Genomic DNA, 19633 nt, shown 5'->3' on the forward strand with positions numbered 1-19633 from the left:
CCACATTTATTTTTGCTTGATAATTGTCATTCAGACTGGAGTGAGATGGAATCTCAGTGTGGTTTTAATTAGCATTTCTCTAATTGCTAGAGTGTTGAACATTTTTTCATATATTTGTTGATTATTTGTATTTTTCCTGTAAAATGCTTGTTCAGTTCCTTTGCCCATTTATTGATTGGGTTATTTGTTTTTTCGTGTTAAGTTGTTTGGGTTCTTTATATATCCTGGAGATTTAATGCTCTATCTGAGGTACAGATGGCAAAGATTTTCTCCCATTCTATAGGCTGTCTCCTCACATTCTTGATTGTTTCTTTTGTTGTGAAGAAGCTTTTTAGTTTGATACCCTCCCATTTATTGATTCTTGATTTTACTTCTTGTGCTTTAGTAGTCTTATTGAAGAAGTTGGTTCCTAAGCCGGCTGATGGAGAGTTGGGCCTAAATCTAGAAGATGTAGGGTCCCTGGTCTAATGCCTAGGTCCTTGATCCAATTTGAATTGTGCATGGTGAGATATAGGGTTCTATTTAATTCTGCTACATATGGATTTCCAGTTTTCCCAGCACCATTTGTTGAAGAAGCCATCTTTTCTCCAATGTGTATATATATATATATTTTTTTTTTTTGCTGCAGGTTATATATATATATATATATATATATATATATTTAAATATTTATTTTTTAGTTCTCAGTGGACACAACACCTTTATTTTATTTTTATGTGGTGCTGAGGATCGAACCCAGTGCCTCGCGCATGCCAGGCGAGTGCGATACCACTTGAGCCACATCCCGAGCCCCTCCAATGTATATTTATGGTGCTTTTATTTAGTATGAAACGACTATTTATGTGGGTTTGTCTCTGTGTCTTCTGTTCTGTTGGTCTTTATGTCTGTTTTGGTGCTGATTCCATTAAGTGCACACTTGTAATTCAGCAGCTCAGATGGAGGATTGCAAGTTAAAGACCAGTTTGGGCAACTTAGTGAGACCCTGTCTCAAAACACAAGAGGGCTGGGGATGTAGTTCAGAAGAGCACCCTGAGTTTGATCCCCAGTACCATGATATATCTGGATAGATGTATTGACATGTGTACATATAAATCATTAACTTTTGAATTGATTTTATGTTGAAATGATAATCTTTTGTATATATTAAATAAAACATTATTTAAAGTTTTAAAAATCTCAATTCATGATGTGCTTTATAGACAGCATCCCCTTTTTAGGGATTTGATAAAATATCAATCCCTGTATTTCCATATCTACTGTCTTATGGTACCATCTGTTTTTATTTTGCTCTCTAATGGAGCATCTGTTGAGAGGCTGCAGGAGAGACTAATAAGGAAATCAAAGTGTTGAAGACAATTTAATATTGAAGACTCAGGTGAAGAATGTTGTCTGCATTGTTGTTCATACCCAGTGTGGTGTGATGGGACTTTGTGCTCTAGTCGGTTGTGGGGTTTTTGTTATTGTTTTTGTTTTATTATTTTGTTTTTTAATTTGTGGTACTAGGGATTGCACCCAGGAGCACGCTACCACTGAGTTATTTTCCCAGCCCTTTTATTTTTTATTTTGAGACAAGGTCTCTGTAAGTTGCTGAGATTGGCCTTAAACTTTTGATCCTTCTTCCTGTCTCAGCCTCCCACTTCGGAGGAATTACAGGTGTGGGACACCACTCCCACCCTTCCAGGTATTTTTTTTTTTGTGGTGCTGGGGATTGAACCCAAAGTCTTGTGCATGCAAGTTATATTCCCAGCCCTAGTTAATATTTTTAAGGGACTTAACTTCTAACGTCTTGATTAAATTCTCTGTTTCCTAATTACATTCTTCCCAATCCAAATGCCTAGTTAAAAAATGCCCTTTTTTATTTTTCTAAATTATTGATTACATAGACCTTTCAGAAGTTCTAACAATTTGTCCTTACCTTGTCTTTATTTCTGTTCTTAAGCTAACTCCTTACTTTATATGTGACTGTCTTTGTTGGGTTCATCTCATACTGTAATGCAATTTATAAACATTTATTCTCCCCAAATATTTATAGTGAAGATTCCTGGGCTGGGGATATAGCTTAGTGGTAGAGCACTTGCGTGGCAAGGTCTGAATTTGATTCCCAGCACTGCAAAAAAAAAAAAAAAAAGAAGTTTCTTTTAGGATATTCCTTATTTCATATTTGACTACCAATCTAACACTAAGCTTTTTGGGAATTATTAATTTGGTTGTTTGTTTAAAAATGTTGGACAGCTCTATAGTGTTTGCTAAATACAGAAAATATAGAAATATTTTCAGATCGTGAATTTTACAGATAATCATCTTCAAAACACAGATGTTGGTAGTTGAGCATAGAAAGGTTTTTTTAAAAAAAATTTTGTGTTTTTCAACTTTTTTTTTCTTTCTTCCTTTGAATCATTAAAATACATGCTTGTTGAGCCTAGTGGCTGTGATGTACACTCATAATCCCAGTGACTCAGGAGGCTAAGACAGGAGACTGGCGAGTTTGAGGTCAGCAACTTAACAAGACCCTTTCTCAAAATAAAAAAGGGCTGGGGATGTGGCTCAGTGGTAAAGTTCAATCCCCAGTACCAAAAAAAAAAAAAAGGAGGAAGAAGAAAAAAGTGCATGTTGAGGTTGTGGCTAAGTGGTAGAGTGCCTGCCTCGCATGTGTGAGGCACTGGGTTTGATCCTCAGCACCACATAAAAATAAATAAAGATATTGTGTCCAACTACAATTAAAAAGATATTTTAAAAAAAAAAAAGAATTCGGAATGGCTCAGCACGGTGAGTGTACACCTATAGTCCCATTGGCTCCGGAGGCCACGGAAGTGCTCTACCACTAAGCGACATCCCAGCTCAAAGCCAGCCTCAGCAATGGCTCAGTGCTGAGCAACTCAGAGAGACCCTGTCTCTAAATAAAATACAAAATAAGGCCGAGATGTGGCTCAGTGGTTAAATGCCTCTGAGTTCAATCCCTGGTACCAAAAAAAAGAAAAAAAAGAAGTGCTAAATGGAACTCCCAGTGAACTCAGTTATTATATAGTAGTAAGCTTTTCTATATAATCTTTTCATATTTGGAGGGGGAGGAGAAATAAGTTTTATTTTAAGTTTAATTTGTATTTAGAAAATGCCACAAGAAGTTCAGTAGATGATATTTTATGCTCATGGAAATTTTGCTTTTGGAAACTTGAGTAAAATCATCAACATTTTGTACTATATCTATGGGAAACTTTCTTTTGTAATAAATTTTCTAATTTGCACTTAAGTTGCTTAAAAAATGAACTCTCTGAAAATGTCTTTTTTTTCTCTAAGTGTCTTGGAATCATAACAAATAAGTTCTGGAGCCTATTTTATGAAGTTCTTCTTGGATACCTGAACCACAGTAAGAGTTCCTTCAGTACATATGTTTCCCACCTACTGCATACTCCAAGTTTCTCTTACTTTTAGGCTAAGGCGATGACTTGAAACAATGGTGGATAGGGTTGATCATATAGCTTCCAGAAAATTGAAATTAATTTTATAAATAAAAGTTTTATTTTGCTTATATTTTACTTATAGACAAATACTATGCCTTTACTTGAAACATAAAATGTGTTTATTCTTCTTTTCTTCTTGAAAATGGTGTTTAATTTAAGGCTTCTTTCCCGTGGATATCGTTGTCATGTAGTTGTAAAATGTTTTGGCTCTTCATCAGTATGTAATATAGGTCAAGATAAGTAGGTCAGCATCAAGAAACTCCAGGGCTGCCCCAAAGGAAGCTAGTGTTTATTTTCCCCAAATTTCATGATGGATCACTAGAGGGTAGGCACCAGTTCTGTCCTGAGCACCCTCCTTGGGTTTCTCTTCAACTAGTCATCTGTGGGGTGAGATAGAGAGGAGTGGGAGAGGTGGGCAGCCAGAAGGTCAGGTTCAGTGAGGCTTTATACTTGATCTTTAGCTCTACAAGGACAGATTTTTGTTGTCTTGGTCCTTGCCTAGAAAAGTGCCTGTCACATAAAAGCATCACTAAGCACATATTGAATTAATGAAAATGTCCCTACATCTTTGTCCCTATTTTGCCTATCACTTTGAAAACCTAAGCTGGGGTTATTAAAAAATCTTGAAATTCTAGCATTTTATTTGTTACTAGAAAAAGAAGAAGTGATTTGGTAATGTTTTTGACTTGGTATTCAGTGCTTCTAGAACTGTCTGAACGTTTTCTTAGCTTTGTTTGTTTGTTTTGATACTGGGGATTATACCCAGAGGTGCTTTGCCACTGAGCTACATTTCCACCCTTTTTATTTTTTATTTTGAGACAGAGTCTCCGCTGAGGGTCTCTCAGAGTTGCTGAGGGTGGCTTCTGAACCAGTGATCTTTCTGCCTCAGGCCTTCAAATTGGTGGGGTTACAGGCAAGTAACAGGTGGGGTTACTGCCTGCCTCATTTTCTTAGCTTTTAAGGACTTTTATAAAATGCCGTTAGTCTTCTTACCTCTATTTCAGAAACTTCCTGTTCTTCTGAGTGCTGCCTCTTAAAGTCTCTTCCATGAACCATGTACATACATTTGATTTCCTTTCCCAGTATGTGCCTCTGTTCTGACAATCAGACCCTCCTTTCTAGCCAGGAACAAATTAATATTTTGTGAGAATGCTCTTTAAGGAAATGAAAATTAATTTCAAATAAAAAATTAGATTTAAAAGTAAATATGTATTTTTAAAATGTTATTAACATACATACTTATGGAATATAATATGATGTTTTATACATGAATACATTATATAGTGATTAAGTCAGAGTAATTAACATACTCTTTACCTTAAACGTTTATTATTTCTTTGTTATGAGAACATTCAAAACCCTCTCTTCTGGCTATTTGAAATGTATAGTGCAAGCCTGGCGTGGTGGTGCACACCTGTAATCCTGGCGGCTTGGGAGGCTGAGGCAGAAGGGTCACAAGTTCAAAGCCAGCCTTAGCAGCTTATTGAGGCTTTTAAGCAACTTAGTGATATGCTGTCTCAAAATAAAAAGTAAAAAGAGGTGGGGATATGGCTCAGTGGTTAAGCACCCCTGGGTTTAATCCCTGGTACCCCCCCCCCCAAAAAAAAAGGTACAGTGTAAGGGATCTTTATAATAAATAAACACATTCCTAAAATAAGTTTCTCTTAGAGGATCTGCAGAATGTCTATAGCCACTCTTAACTCCACTGATATCAGGGGAACCATGACAGAAAGAAAGTGGGGATATGTGGTCTTAAGAATCTGGGTTAAGCCGGGCATGGTTGCACATGCCTTTAATTCCAGTGGCTTGGGAAGCTGAGGCAGGAGGATCACGAGTTCAAAGCCAGCCTCAGCAAAAGCAAGGTGCTAAGCAACTCAGTGAGACCCTATCTCTCAAATAAAATCCAAAATAGAGCTGGGGATGTGGCTCAGTGGTCGAGTGCCCCCAAGTTCAATCCCCAGTACCCCCCAACAAAAAAGAAAGAAAGAAAGAAAAAGAATCTGGGTTAAGGGGATGGGGATGTGGCTCAGTGGTAGAGCCTTTGCCTAGCATGTGTGAGGCACTGGGTTCGATTCTCACCACTGCATATAAATAAATGAATAAAATAAAGGTCCATCAACACCAAAAATACATATATTTAAGAAAAAAAGAGTCTGGGTTAAGGTGGTGATGAAAATACTTGCTTTGGTAGTTTATAAAAATAAACTGGGGGTGGGGAAATAAGGGAATGTAGCTAAGTGATAGAGTACTAGCATTCATGAGGCCATGGGTTCAGTCCTCAGCACCACCTGCCCCCCTCACCCCAAAAATAGCCAGGTATAGTGATCCACACCTGGTAATCCCAGTGACTCAAGGGGCTGAGGAAGGAGGATTGCAAGTTTAAGGCTAGCCTTGACAATTTAGTGAGACCTTGTCCCAGAATAAAATATATAGCTGGGTGTGGTGGCATGTGCCTGTAATCCCAGCAGCTCGGGAAGCTGAGGCAAGAGGAACATGAGTTCAAAGCCAGCCCCAGCAAAAATGAGGCACTAAGCAATTCAATGAGATCCTGTCCATAAATAAAATACAAAAAAAAGGGCTGGGGATGTGGCTTAGTGGTGAGTGTCCCTGAGTTCAATCCCTGGTACCCTGCCCCCCACCAATATAAAGATTTGGGGTTGTAGCTCCATGGTAGAGCATCAGGGGTTCAATCCCCAGTACTACAATAAATAAATAAATGAAATAAATAAATAAAAATAGAAGTAAAAATCTAAAAAAGGAAAAGTTAAGGGGCCACTTAAAACAAAGTTGAACGATTCACTCCTCCTAATTTTTGTAACATATTCCAAAGCTACAATAATCAAACCATTGTGGTACTGGCATAAGGACCATGGCTTAAAGACCAACAAATAGGCCATGGAATAGACCAGAAAGTCCAGAAATAAACCTGTGCATATTCGTCAAATGATTATAGACAAGATTATCAGGACCATTCAGTGTGGAGAGGACAGTCACTTCAACATATGATGCTGGGGAATCATGCAAATTAAGGAAGTTGGGCCCTTTCTACATCACAGAAAAATCAATAGGTTAAAGAGTAAAGTATAAAAATCATAGGAAAAAAACAGGAGAAGAAGCTTGGTGAGGTCTGGGAATGTGTAACTCAGTGGTAAAGGGTTTATCTAGCATGTAGGAGGCTCTGGCTTCAATCCATCACCAGTGTGGGGAGAAAAATCTAATTGGCAATGATCTCTTAGATATAACAGGCAAAAATAGCCAAGTGAGATTATGTCAGACTTCAAGACCTTGTGCATCAAAGCATACTACAGAATTAAAAGGCAGTGTACTGGTGGTGCACACTTGTAATCCCAGTGACCCAGGAGCTGGGGGAGGAAGACTGTAAATCCCAGGCCAGCCTGGACAATTTAGAGATGCGTTTCTCCAGCCTACCATTGGAGAAACCTTGCAAATCATACATCTGAGCCAGGTGCAGTGGTGCACACCTGTAATCCCAGTGGCTCAGGAGGCTGAAGCAGGAGGATCACAAGTTCAAAGCCAGCCTCAGCAATTTAGTGAGGCCCTAAGCAATTCAGTGAGACCCAGTCTTAAAAAAGGGGTAGGGATGTAACTCAGTGGTTAAGTGCCCTTGGGTTTAATTCCCAGTACAAAAAAAAAAAAAAATTCTAGTAAGAGGTGAATATTCAAGATATATGTAATAAGGGACTTCTACAACTCAGTAGCAACAACAACAAAAAAATCAATCTGCTGAGCATAGGGGCACATGCCTGTAAGCCCAGGGACTCAGTAGGCTGAGGCAGGAGGATCCCAATTCCAAGCCAGCCTCAGCAACTTAATGTGACCCTGTCAAAATAAAGAAATTTTTAAAGGGCCAGGGATGTAGCCCAGTTAAAGCACCCCTGGGTTCCATCCCTAGTGCTATAAAGGCAAGGGAGGTGGGGAGACAAACCTGATTAAAAAAATGGGCAAAGAACTTGAATAGACATTTCTCCAGAAATGGTCGACAAGCATGTGAAATGATGCTTACTATTATGAATTATCAGAAAATTGCAAATCAAAATTACAGTGAGATTGTCACCCCCACACCCATTATGATGGTTGCTGTTTAAACAAAATCCGGCAAGTAACAGGAGCTGTTAGGGATGCAGAGCCTTGTGCACTGTTGGTACAGCTGCAAAAATGATGCAGCTTCTATGGAAAATAGTATGGAGCTCCTCAGAAAATTAAAAACAGAATTACCATTATGATCAGCAGTTCCTCTTCTGAGTATAACTCCAAAAGGGTTGAAAGCAGGGTCTGGAAGTGATATTTGCATACCCTTCCTCATAGCATCATTGTGCACTCATGCCAAAGAAGGCAAAGGCAAACTCAATATTCATCGGCAGATGAGTGGTTGTACAAAATGTGCTATCTCACACAATGGAATATTATTCAACCTTAAAAAGGAGGGAAATCCTGTTACATATTATAACATGGGTGAACCCCAAGGAAATAATGCTAATGGAAAGAAACCAGTCACAGAAAAAAGATGAGTATTGTATGATTCCACTTATATAAAATATTTAGAGCCAGATGTGATGGCACATACCTATAATCCTAGCAACTCAGGAGGCTGAGGCAGGAGGATCACAATTTCAAGGCCAGCCTCAACAATTGAGATAGATCCTATCTCAAAATAAAAACAAGGTCTGAGGATATAGCTCAGTGGTAGAACATCCCTGGATTCAATCCCCAGTACCGGTGTGGAGGGGGGAATCCTTAGAGCAGTTAGAATCAAAGAAAACACAACAGTGCCTTGGGGGTGGGAGGACTTGAGAATTAGAGAATTTCACATTTGCTAGATGAAAATATATTAGATATTTATTTCACCACAATGTGAATATACTAATATTTAATAGTACTGAGCTGAACTGTACACTTACAGTGGTTAAAGTGGTAAATTTTATATGATGCAGGGTTTGTTTTTATTTTCTTTAACCACAATAAAACTTGAAAGCATACATTGTAGAGGACAAATAGGAGGATCATTGTTCACACTCCTCTTAGGGATCTGGGAGGGGCAGTAAACACAAGGGTCCTGCAGCTTAGGCTTCCATGAGATTCACAGCAAAGCCACTGTGGTTGACAATTCTAACCCTGCCCTTCCTTTGAAGTTAGCAGAGCTGAGCTGTATACTACCTCCATTTTCTCACTCCTGTCTCTCTCAAGGCAGAGTCATACAGTTCACAATTTATCTTACATTCTCTTGTGGACTGTCTCATGTGTGTCTTTTTTCCTTTTTCCTTTTTGTGAACCCAGGGCCTTACTCATACTGGGCAAGCACTTTACCTCTGAGCTTTATCTGAAGCCCCCTCATGTATGTGTCTTATCTGCCAAATGTAGAATAAATGTTGTCTTCTTCTACACTCTGTAACTTCCTTACCTCTGTTTTATTTGTTATGTGGTGCTGAGGATGGAACCCAGTGCCTCACACATACATGAGAGGCAAGTGCTCTGCCACTGAGCCACAACCCCAGCCGTATCTAATACTTCTTAATGGTTAACATATTTAGGAGTTTTTGTAAAGTGAGAATTGTTTTTGAATGTAATGAGAATTTTATAAATGCTAAACATAACAGTGAGTGAAATTGCTGAATAGTTGTGTTTCAAGGACATTTAAGCAATTTTGTTGATTTTTATAGTTATAATTTTCTTTCTGTATTTTGGACTTGAGTTTTTTTGGGTCCCAAACATTTTCATAGACCCCTTATAAACTTATAAACTCTTGATATTAAGTAGAGTGACTGATGGAGAAAGTGCTTATATTCACGCTTCTGCTGAGAACTCTTCTGTGACCCTGATTTGATCATTACACAGTATCTGCTTATATTGAAATATCACACTGTATCTCATAAACATGTACAATTATTATGTTTCAGTTATACAAAATAAACGAACAAAAAAAGTCTTCTTTCCACTATTCCTTAAAAAAAACAAAAAACTTATATGGCCCGCAGGACTCAAAAAAATCTAGCTCCTCCTACGTATTTTTTTTTAAAAATATTGGTACTAGGGATTGAACCCAGGGACACTTTACAACCTAGCTACACCCCAACCCTTTTATTTTTTATTTTGATACAGGGTCTCACTGAGTTGCCTAGGCTGGCTTGGAACTTGGAATCCTCCTGCCTCAGCCCTCCTGAGTCACTGGGATCACAGGCGTGCATCACTGTCCCAGCTCCTTCAACCTTTTAAGGGTCCTCTTGTACCACACTCTCACACCCACATGTCCTAGCCTCCTGTTGTTCCCTCGTGTTCCTTGATCACCAAGCAACTGCTTTTCAGCCCAGCTGAAAGGTCACTCCTGAGTGGAGCCTACCCTAACCACCTCTATAAAGCAAGTCTCCCTCAGTAGTAATACCTGGCTCCCCAAGTGTGTATTTCTCCTATGAGGATGCTGGCTCCCTGTGGACCAGAACCTTCTAACTATTGTATTTCCAGCACTTAGCACAAAATCTTACACAGCTATTATTACACACTTGTTGAACAAATGAAGAGTTATATTAACACAAAATTTAAACATTCTTGTATTGTTGATATGAACTTTACACGGTCACATGAATTATTTGTTTAAAACTACTGAACTCTGTTTGCTAATATTTCATTTAGGGTTTTTGCATTTGTCTTCACAAGTGAAGATTGGTCTTCAGTTTTATTTTTTGTACCATCTTAGTCCAGATGGGGCTCAGGAATATATGTTAGCCTTCCGGAAGAAATTAAGAACCTTTTCCCTTATATACTCATAAATTTTAGAACAGGTAACATTGAAATTATCTGTTCTATGAAAGTTTGGTAGAATTCACTCAGAAAAACATTGGTGATGTAGTTTCAGTGACTGTTTTTTGAATAGCTTATAAATTTCTGCTGTGGGTGGTTGTTTCTCTAATTTTCTTGAGTTTATTTTGATAGTTTCTATTTTCCTTGACGATCATCCATTTTCTTCAGGTTTAGTCTTCAAGTTTATTGACATAAACTTATGTGTAATTCTCATACAAAGTGAAAGCTCCTTTCTGAATTTAGTTGTATCCTCTTTCTCAGTTCTAATGTTCATTTATCACTTCTCTCTCTCTTTTTTTTTATTGATCAGATTTCCTAAAAGATTATCTACTTTTGTTGTGTGTTAAAAACAAAAAGCAGCACACACCTATAATCCCAAGTGGCTTGGGGGACTGAGGCAGGAGGATTGCAAGTTCAAAGCTAGCCTCACCAACTTAATAAGACCCTGTCTCATAATACAAAAAAAGGGCTGGGGATGTGGCTCAGTGGTTAAGTGATCCTGGGTTCAATCGCTGGTACCAAAAAAACCCCAATAAATAAGAAACAGATGTGGGGGCTGGGGTGGTTGTTGCTCAGTGGTAGAGTGCTTGTGTAGCATGTGCAGGGCCCTGGGTTAGATCCCCAGGATCGCCAAACACCACCACCACCAGAGATGTTGGTTCTGTTGATCTAGGCTAGTCTTTTATTGTTGCTGTTATTACTTTGTATTTATACTTTCATCATTATTAATATCTTTTTTGGGTTTATGATTCTTTCTTAGATTTATTTTTTTCTGTACTGGGGATCCAATCCAGGTGTTTGAGCTTGCTAGGCAAGCACCCTGTCACTAAGCTACATCCCCAGCCCTCTTTTTCTAGTTTTTTGTTTTTAAAAGTACTAGGGATTAAACCCAGGGGTCCTCTACTACCGAGGTACCCCTGCCCTCAGCTCTTCTTATTCGTTGAGATAAAGTGTCGCTGAATTTCTGAGGCTGTCCTGGAACTTAGGGTCCTCCTGCCTCAGTCTCCCAAATTGCTGGGATTGCAAGGGTGCATCACTATGTCTGATTCTTCTTTCTAGATTTTTGAGTTAAATGTTCAGTTTGTTATTTAAAAGTTTTTTTCTAATAAAAATATTTTGAGTAATGATAAGTAACCTCCAAAGGTGCCAGCTTTTTTTTTTCCTTTGTGCTGCTGGGGATTGAACCCAGGGCCTTGTGCATGAGACAAGTACTCTACTAGCTGAGCTATATCCCCAGCCAAATGTGCCAGCTTTGAAAGGTAACATTCTTTAGAATGTATAAATTCTTGTTTTTTGTTTTAAAAGGTAAATTGCTTTATTACTTTATATCTATGCTGTATAATAATAATTTTAAAACATTGTTTAATTGTTAATATAAAATACAGTGGAGTCCAATATGTCTGGAAACACAAGGAGAATAATGTATTTAGAATTTTTTAAAGAATATCTTTATTTATTTTTCTGTAGTGCTGAGGATTGAACCCAAGGCCTCACATGTACAAAACAAGTCCTCTACCACTGAGCTACATATATTTACTATTGTACTTGTTTATTTTAGATGAGCAATTGGATAAATCACCCTTTAAATTTAGAGGTATTGCACACACACAAAAGTGTCTGTAGGTTGAAGAAAAAACATTATCTCAAAATGTGTTTTTTTGGCCTGGTGCAGTGGCGCACGCCTGTAATCCCAGCAACTAGGGAGGCTGAAGCAGGAGGATAGCGAATTCAAAGCCAGCTTCAGCAAAAGTGAGGTATAAGCAAATCAGTGAGACCCTGTTTCTAAATAAAATACAAAACAGTGCTAGGGCTAGGGGTGTGGCTCAGTGGTGGAGTGCCCCTGAGTTCAATCCCTGGCACCACCCCCCAAAATGTGTTTTTTCTGTTTCCTGACTTTTTGTGCAGCTTGTCATTTAACATACAAGACAATACATTAAAACATTTGTACTGTAATATTCTACCTTGGGGAACGGAGACTTGGACAATTCAGTTTCATGAAGTGATCATATCCATCACAAATTAAAACAAGGTGGCTGTATAGTCAGTCTCCATGCACTTTAACATATTGAGCATGCGCTATGTTACCAAGGCTTTCTGTAACTCATCTGGAAGGTATTGGAAGGATAAAAATAGAGTAAATGTTCAGAATTTCCATCCTAGGAGTTTCCTGCTTTTGCCTACATCTCAACTGTCAGTCTAGGGCCTGTCTGTTCTGTTCAGTACTGTGCAGAGACAGTGGAAGCATTTTATACCACACATATCCAAGCTGCCAGATCGTCTAGGCGCTGGCCTCTGCCTGCCCTGAAACAGCGCCTTTCCTGTTCTTCTCAGAGTGGAAAAAGTGAAGGAGGGAGGTTGTAAAGACCCAGGAGCCAGGAAGAATGTGTGGGGTTAGACAGCATTAGCAGATTTCTTTTCAAGGAAAGCCTGGTTTCCAGCGTCCTTTAGTTCTTTGCCTGCTGGCATGTCAGCCTAGGTCACGTGGTAAAAGCACCATCAGGAAACCTACCTTTCCTGGCTTCTAAAGACAGGTGGGGTCTGGTAAGTCACAGGCCATCTCAATGACTTTCTACCATTTTAGTTGTTTTGTTTTTTTAAGCCTCAAAACAGATAGAATGGATGGGCGTTTCTGGACAGTATGTGACTTTCATTCATCTGAATTACTTATAATTACACAGGACATTTCTTCCTGATCAGCCCAGCCTCCCCCCATCCTCTTTTTTGGTACTGGGGATTGAACCCAGGGGCACTTTACATAAACATTGAGCTACAACTCTAGTCCTTTCTGTTTTTGAGACAGGGTCTTGCCAAGTTGCTGAGGTTGGCCTCGAACTTGTGATCTTCCTGCTTCAGCCTCCCCAGTTGCTGTGATTACAGACCTGAACCACTGCACCTGGCTAGCCCAGGCCTTTTAATAGAGGTCCACGCAATTTATTCATTTATTTATTCACTTGCTATTTGGGGTTGGGTGTGGGGCCTCACAGAGCAGTGAAAAAAGATGCAGTATATGCTCTCAGTTTACAGTCTACAGGGAAAGATCAACATTAAGCAGATATTTTTCACAAATACTAAATTGCAGCTATGACCATTGCTTTGAAGAAGTCGTAAAGGGTGTCATGGGACTATTTAACAGGAAGGCCCAGTCTAGATGAGGAGGTTTAAGAAGCTTTCCCTGGGCAGTGACTGATTTTTGACATGGCCAGGATAAGGTGAACAGAAGTGCTACAACAAAAGAAGCCAAGTAGAGAGTTTGAGAGCCGAACTCTCGAATGTCCAGTGTGTACACTCTGTACCTGCTGAAACCGAGGCCCAGAGAAAGGAGCGGTTTCCCTTGACTAATGAAGTTCTACTTCCTGTCAGCTGCAGGGCTAGAGAGGCAAGCTCAGAGTGGGTTTCTTAGGTGGGTAGAAATCAAGATGCCTATGGGAGAAGAAGAGACTTTGGGGTGCTGGAAGCCAGGTAGGTTTTAATTTAGTGCCTAGTTTCTGTCAGTTGCTGAGCTACTTCCTTAGGTGGGGGAAGGGATTAAAGATGACTCAGACCTGCCTTAGCCCAGAGGAACTCAAGTTTGCAGTGCTGTAGCATGGTTTTATTTGGGTTTAGGGGAGGAGCCACCACACAAAACAATAAATGTCACGTTCCGAACTGGGAAACCAGTCCCTGTTCTGCAGCTGTGGGTTGTATGATTTGGGATGCCACTCTGAATTGCCACTCAGTTTATGCTTGGGCACATTCCCTTTCAGTCTTTTTCTGTGCCATTCAGGAGCTAGCCAGAAATCAGTTGTGCCCTGTATTTCACCTTAAGTTGCTTGTTTGGGTAAAGCTTTGTTTAAGCCCCCTTATAAAGAGGAATTTGCCAGCCTATGCTTGCCCAAACATCTAGAGAATAACTAGCAAGGCAGCCAAGATAAAGAGGCAGGATCTGCAAGAATCGTTAGCAACTGAGCATATTTCTATAAACCAATAAAGGTTTTTCTATTTTGTTCATCTGTTACCCTTATGCTGTTGCCACTTTCACATGCAGTGTCTGTAGGCGGGAGTATGAGATAACAGCATTGCACAAACGAAAGCGAGTGGAAAAGGGCTGCTTCCCCTTTAAGGCAGCTTCAGCCCCAACTCCCTCCCCTTTCCTGATTGACAAACCTACCCGAAGTCACATGATCCGCCTCTATTTGAAGGTCACAAAAAGCTGCTTCCTTTAGAGACAGAGGGGGAGAGAGAGAGCAAGAGGGAGAGCGAGTGAGAGAGAGAGTTAGTTCAAGCCAAAATGGCCGACAGAGTCTCTGCTGGTTTCTGAATATTTAAAATACAAAAAAACAGATAGACAAAAAGAATTCATTTTTTGGACCTTTTTTCATTTCCATTTCTACCTTGTATGCCTCAATTTGCTGGATTTAAGCACTGCTGCACTTTATGAGGTTGGTAAATATTTTCAATTTTTTTAAACCAATTGATTTATATGGATCTTGTCTAACCGTTTTCACTAGTGCTGTTGCAAATCGACATTTGTCTAGCATGGAGACTGGCTTCAGACATTTCATGAATCTTTGTAAATCAGACCCGTGTTGTACTTTTGGTTCGGCATTTTGGAAATGGAAAAGACTTGGTAAAATATTTAAAATTTGAAATGATTGAATTGAACTTTTAGCTTATATGTAGATTTTCATCATCCTTTCTTTCTTGCAAATAAGTAAAGCTGCAAGCAGTTGGAAATTTGATATTTAGAAAGAGGATTTTTAAAAAAAAACACAGACCTCCCCCTCCCCCCTTAAATCTGCTGCAAAAATTTGCATAAATATAAATGGGTTTGCATTCTTTCGGCTGCTAAGGCCGACAAAGGATCTGGGAGGACAAGCCCTAGAATGGAAAAGCCTTCTTCTTCTTCTTCTTCTTTTTTTTAAACCGCGCCATCCTTCCTAGAGAGATGTAAAACCTAAAGCAAGACCTGATACGTTTTAAACCTCAGGTTGGGGGCGAGCGAACGCCAAGAGGTTTGGGGTTTGTAGATTCTTCAGCTTGAAAACCTCCCCGGCAATATGTGGCTCACCCTCTCTGCGCGCGCTCGCTTGCATTGGGTCTCTGTGTGTGCTCAAATGTGCAGCCAGATGCGCTTTTATTTTGATCATGGTTTCAACCAAATGGTAGGACTATCTTGTAAACATGATATCTTAAAGATATAAACAGCTGTTCACTCTGATTAAGAATTGTTTCTTTTCCAATTCCACCTCTAGATTGGCCTCCATTCCCCACGAAATAAAATTGTCATTTAATTTGGTACAGATGAATAACTAGGCTTTTCAGCACAAATTCAGGGTGTACGTGTGTGTGTTTGCTGGTTTCGGCCGTGTATCCATTGTGAAGTGGTCATTTAGGGTCACATAAATAAGCAGCCGTGTGATTGCTAGTAACCCCCGAAACTGTGCAGTGCCTCAAGTTAAATTCCATTACTCCTAATGCAGGATTCTGGAAGCCTGTAAGCAGGGAGGAAAGAAAGCTGAAAACTTGCTTTCTCAGAGCCACCTCCCCCTATCATTGTGAGGGTGTGATGTAATGGTTCCTGGTCTGGTGGGCTGAAAGGGCTGTAGTTTGTGATGTGGCGGGTAAACTGCCCCCACCCGGGTAGATCACCCCACCCCCTCGCACATCCCTGGCTCTGAGAAGCCTTGTTTTCTTTTCTCTTTTTTTCCTTAATTTGTATCCTCCTGATTTATGCCTTGGCATATTGGCATGAGAAAGAGACTGTTCTTCTAAATCTGTTACAAAGTATAGTTTAGAAAAGGCATTTAAAATATGCAAATGGATTGAATTGTCATATCCCCATCATTAAATATGTAGGCTTGGATTAAAGCTAATTAAACATAAATGGAATAATTTTGATCAGAAGGGAGCAGTGTTTTTTGTTGTTTCCTTTTTAATTAATCTAATTATGAGATATTTGCTGGGTCTGAAAGTGTTAAAAAAATAAAATGGGAAAAATGCTGGACCATTTTGAAAATTTGACAGTCTGGAAGAGGGTGTGTAGTGCTTTCAAAAGCTTTATTCACTGTTAAAATGGATTGGCCTCTTGTGCTGAAAATGGCCTGTTTCTTTGGGCCAATTGTGTGTAGATGAAGGGACTTTCACGCTAATTTAACCGAAAGACTTTCCATTTGAATAATAAAGATAATTAAAGTCCTCTGTCTCTAAAGAGCAAGTATTTTATTATTTTTTTAAAAAGTAATGTTGTTGTATTAGTAATGGTTATAGGAGAGAAGTGATGGTTTAGATTCAGTGTAAATTTTTTGCTGATATAAATTCAGCTTTTGTGTTCAGAGGGATTGGAAACATGACATTAAAGAGGTAGCTCAATTTGTCTCTTTAATTTATTTTTACAGTTGGAATTTAAAGAAAAAGGAATTACCTTAGTGGTGGGGAGTGTTGCATTGAGGTGGGCCCGAGGAAAATTAGAGCTCTGATTTTTGTTGTTTTCTGAAAATGAAAGCAATTATTTGGGGCTTTACTTGTTGGATGATTCATTTTACACCCATTTCCTAAGTTGGCCTCACTGAAGAAAAGAGGAAAACCTCAGCTTTCCGTGTTTCGCCCTTAGCTTGTTCTTGGGGACTGTGTGAACATGTGAATGGCAGGTTGATTCAGCTTGCAGAGCCGAGGAACCAAAGAGGGTGCCTGCTTTCCTGCAGAAAAGGGAAGGGTAACGACTAGCAGAAGGCCATCTCATTCATTGGCTTTTTTTTTTTTTTTTTTTTAAATAAATGTTTTTTCCCCCTGAGATAGTTGAAAGTTGATATAAATAAGGCCTGGTCTCACTGGTAGTAGGCATGATGGCTTTGGTGAGTTTTACAAGCTCAGCTGCCATTTTGGATCTGAGTTCCTGCAAAGCCAGTCCTTGTGGCTCACCAAATCGGTGGACATTCAGAGCAAACGAAAATAGGTAATATGTCCTTTGTATAAATGGATATTATTCAGTTTGTGCCTTTTGTTGAAGGTTTTCTGTGGGTAGTATGAATTGAAGCTTTAAAAACTTAAAAGGTGTGCTTGATGTTATGAAGAGCACGACCCAGAGGTATTCAAACTTGCATGTTGTGGTTTTACTTTTTATTTATTTTTAATCTATTTATTTTTTATTTTTTTGGTACTGAATTGAACCCAGGGGTGATTTACTACTAAACTACATCCGTAGTCCATTTTACTGTTTTATTTTGAGACAGGGTCTTGCTAAGTTGCTGACACTGGTCTGGAACTTGTCATCCTCCTGCCTCAGCCTCCCTAGTTACTGGAATTATAGGTGTGCACCATGGCTCCCAGTTGTGGTTTTACTTTTTAAAAATCAAAGGAAGTTCATTCGTTCGTTCCTTCCTTCCTTCCTTTTCCCTTCCCCTTCCCCTTCCCCTTCCCCCTCCCTCCCTCCCTCCCTCCTCCTCCTCCTCTTTTTTTTTTTTTTTTTTTTGGTGTGTGTGTGTTGTGCTAAGATTGAACTCAGGGCCTGTGCATGCTAGGTAAGCACTCTATCACTGAGCCATTTCTCAGCCCCCAGAGGAGGTTTCTTATTGGAGAAAGTAAATGTGATCCTTACTAAACTTCCTTCCCCACAATCTGAATTTATGCTGACTCGTGATTTATAGTGCTGTCATTATCCACAATACTGCTGTGTTTTAGAAAGAAATGCCCCAGGCTTATCACTGAAATGTCACAAAAACTGATAGTGTTTATCAAAATTGGTATCTTTAGGGCTGGGATATATAGCTCAGTTGGTAGAGTGCTTGCCTCGCATGCACAAGGAACGTCCTGGGTTCAATCCCCAGCACCACCAAAACAAAAAAAAACTGGTGTCTTTAGCCTGGTGAGGTGGTACCCTCCTGTAATACCAGCAGCTCAGGAGGCTGAGGCAGGAAGATCACCAGTTGGAGGCCAGCTTCTGCAATTCAGCAAGACCTTGTCTCAAATTCTAAAAACTAATTTTAAAAAAAGAACTAGGGCTATAGCTCTGTGGTAGAATACCCCTGGGCACAATCCCCAGCCCCACCAAAAAAAAAAAAAAAAAAAAAAAGAGGAGGAGGAGGAGGAGGGAATAAAAATGGTATCTTAATTCTAAAGTGTTTTTCAGGCCTTCCATCTGGTTCCCAGAAAGTATTGGCATCTTTGATCCATGGTGTGAACCCAACTCTGTTGTTGAGCTTTGAATGGCCATTTATTATTTGCTCTTGCCACTAGGACAGTCTTTAAAAATAAACTACTAAAATTTGGAGTAGAGACTTTGGTAGCTTCTCCAGCTCTTTAACCATTTCAGAGACCCTGCAGGAATGATAGGTGATGCTGAGACCTTCTGGTCCTGCGGGTCAGGCCTAGTAGTTAGAAGAGATATGGGGTGACTCTCACCCTACACAGCTGTTCCATGACTGAAAGGTTTGGGGGAATTTAACTTTTATAACTCTGATCATATAATCCTTGATGTCTGCAATTTACCTGGCTTGAGGTATGACACAAGTGAATGTACTTTGGATCCCTCTCCTTAAGGAATATCAGTCTAAAAAGTTGTTACAAACAGGTCATCTCAACTTGGTGTTATGTATGCAATATTAAGAATAAGTGCCAGGGTTCAGAAGTATCCTGAGTATCTTTGTTGGGAGAGCTGATATTTAAAGAAGTCAGATAATTACTCTTACTAGTTTTGAGTCATCATTTAAGTATTATATATATATTTTTTTATGTGGAACTTGTGATTGTAAGATGGGGTTTCTGACCATTGGGGACCTACAGCCGTCCCACCCTGAATGCATCTGATCTTGTCTGATTAGAGAGGGGGCAGCATTTGCTAATTGCTTCCTACTACAGTATTGTTTATGGGTTTATACTAATCCTGATTCCTTCACCTGCTTCTTGAGATTAAGACTGGTGGCAGAGTGGGGTGAGGTGAATTGAAGCCACTTAGCTTGAAAAGGGATTTAACCCATGAGAGTGATGTCTTAATATGGTCTCTCTTCCTTCCTTTGTATATTTATTCAGCAGTCATTTATTATACCCTGATGTAGGTGCTGAGGAATCTAAGAATTAATTTGGTCAGACCATAATTCTGGATGCTACTTGGTGCATGTGGAAATACTTGCTAACTAGAAACTGTGTAACTTACTGGTTTTGAGTTTTGACTTGGTTAACACTATAGTTCTCTTTACTAATAATCCTAGAGAATGAGTGGTTATTTTTGCTTCTAGTTGTTTCCAGGAATGCTTAACCAGTGAGCCACATCCCCAGCCCTGTTAGGTTTTTTTTTGAGACAAGGTCTCACTAGGTTTCTTAGGTCCTCACTAAGTTGCTGAGGTTGGCTTTGAACTTGTGATCCTCCTGCCTCAGCCTCACAAATCTCT

The 19633-nt window shown here is 39.5% G+C and overlaps 1 protein-coding gene across 5 annotated transcripts in view; it reads left to right on the forward strand.

Annotated features, from left to right (window-relative positions):
- The window catches only part of Tnrc6b (trinucleotide repeat containing adaptor 6B), a 257060-nt gene that overhangs the window by 106826 nt on the left and 130601 nt on the right, over nucleotides 1–19633 (forward strand). Inside the window, exon 1 of one of the 5 annotated variants that reach the window (XM_058574303.1) lies at nucleotides 11596–14689. The exons of the other annotated variants lie outside the window; for them this stretch is intronic. Within the exon in view, the coding sequence (XP_058430286.1) occupies nucleotides 14685–14689 (5 nt within the window). The 5' untranslated portion in view covers nucleotides 11596–14684. Of the gene's footprint in view, nucleotides 1–11595; nucleotides 14690–19633 lie in introns of those variants that run through there. 5 annotated transcript variants of the gene reach the window in all.

This window comes from Marmota monax, unplaced genomic scaffold, assembly GCF_021218885.2.
Source record: "Marmota monax isolate L192 unplaced genomic scaffold, Marmota_monax_Labrador192_F-V1.1 WCK01_AAM20220418_F8-fsc00051, whole genome shotgun sequence".
Classification (NCBI taxonomy): Eukaryota; Metazoa; Chordata; class Mammalia; order Rodentia; family Sciuridae; genus Marmota; species Marmota monax.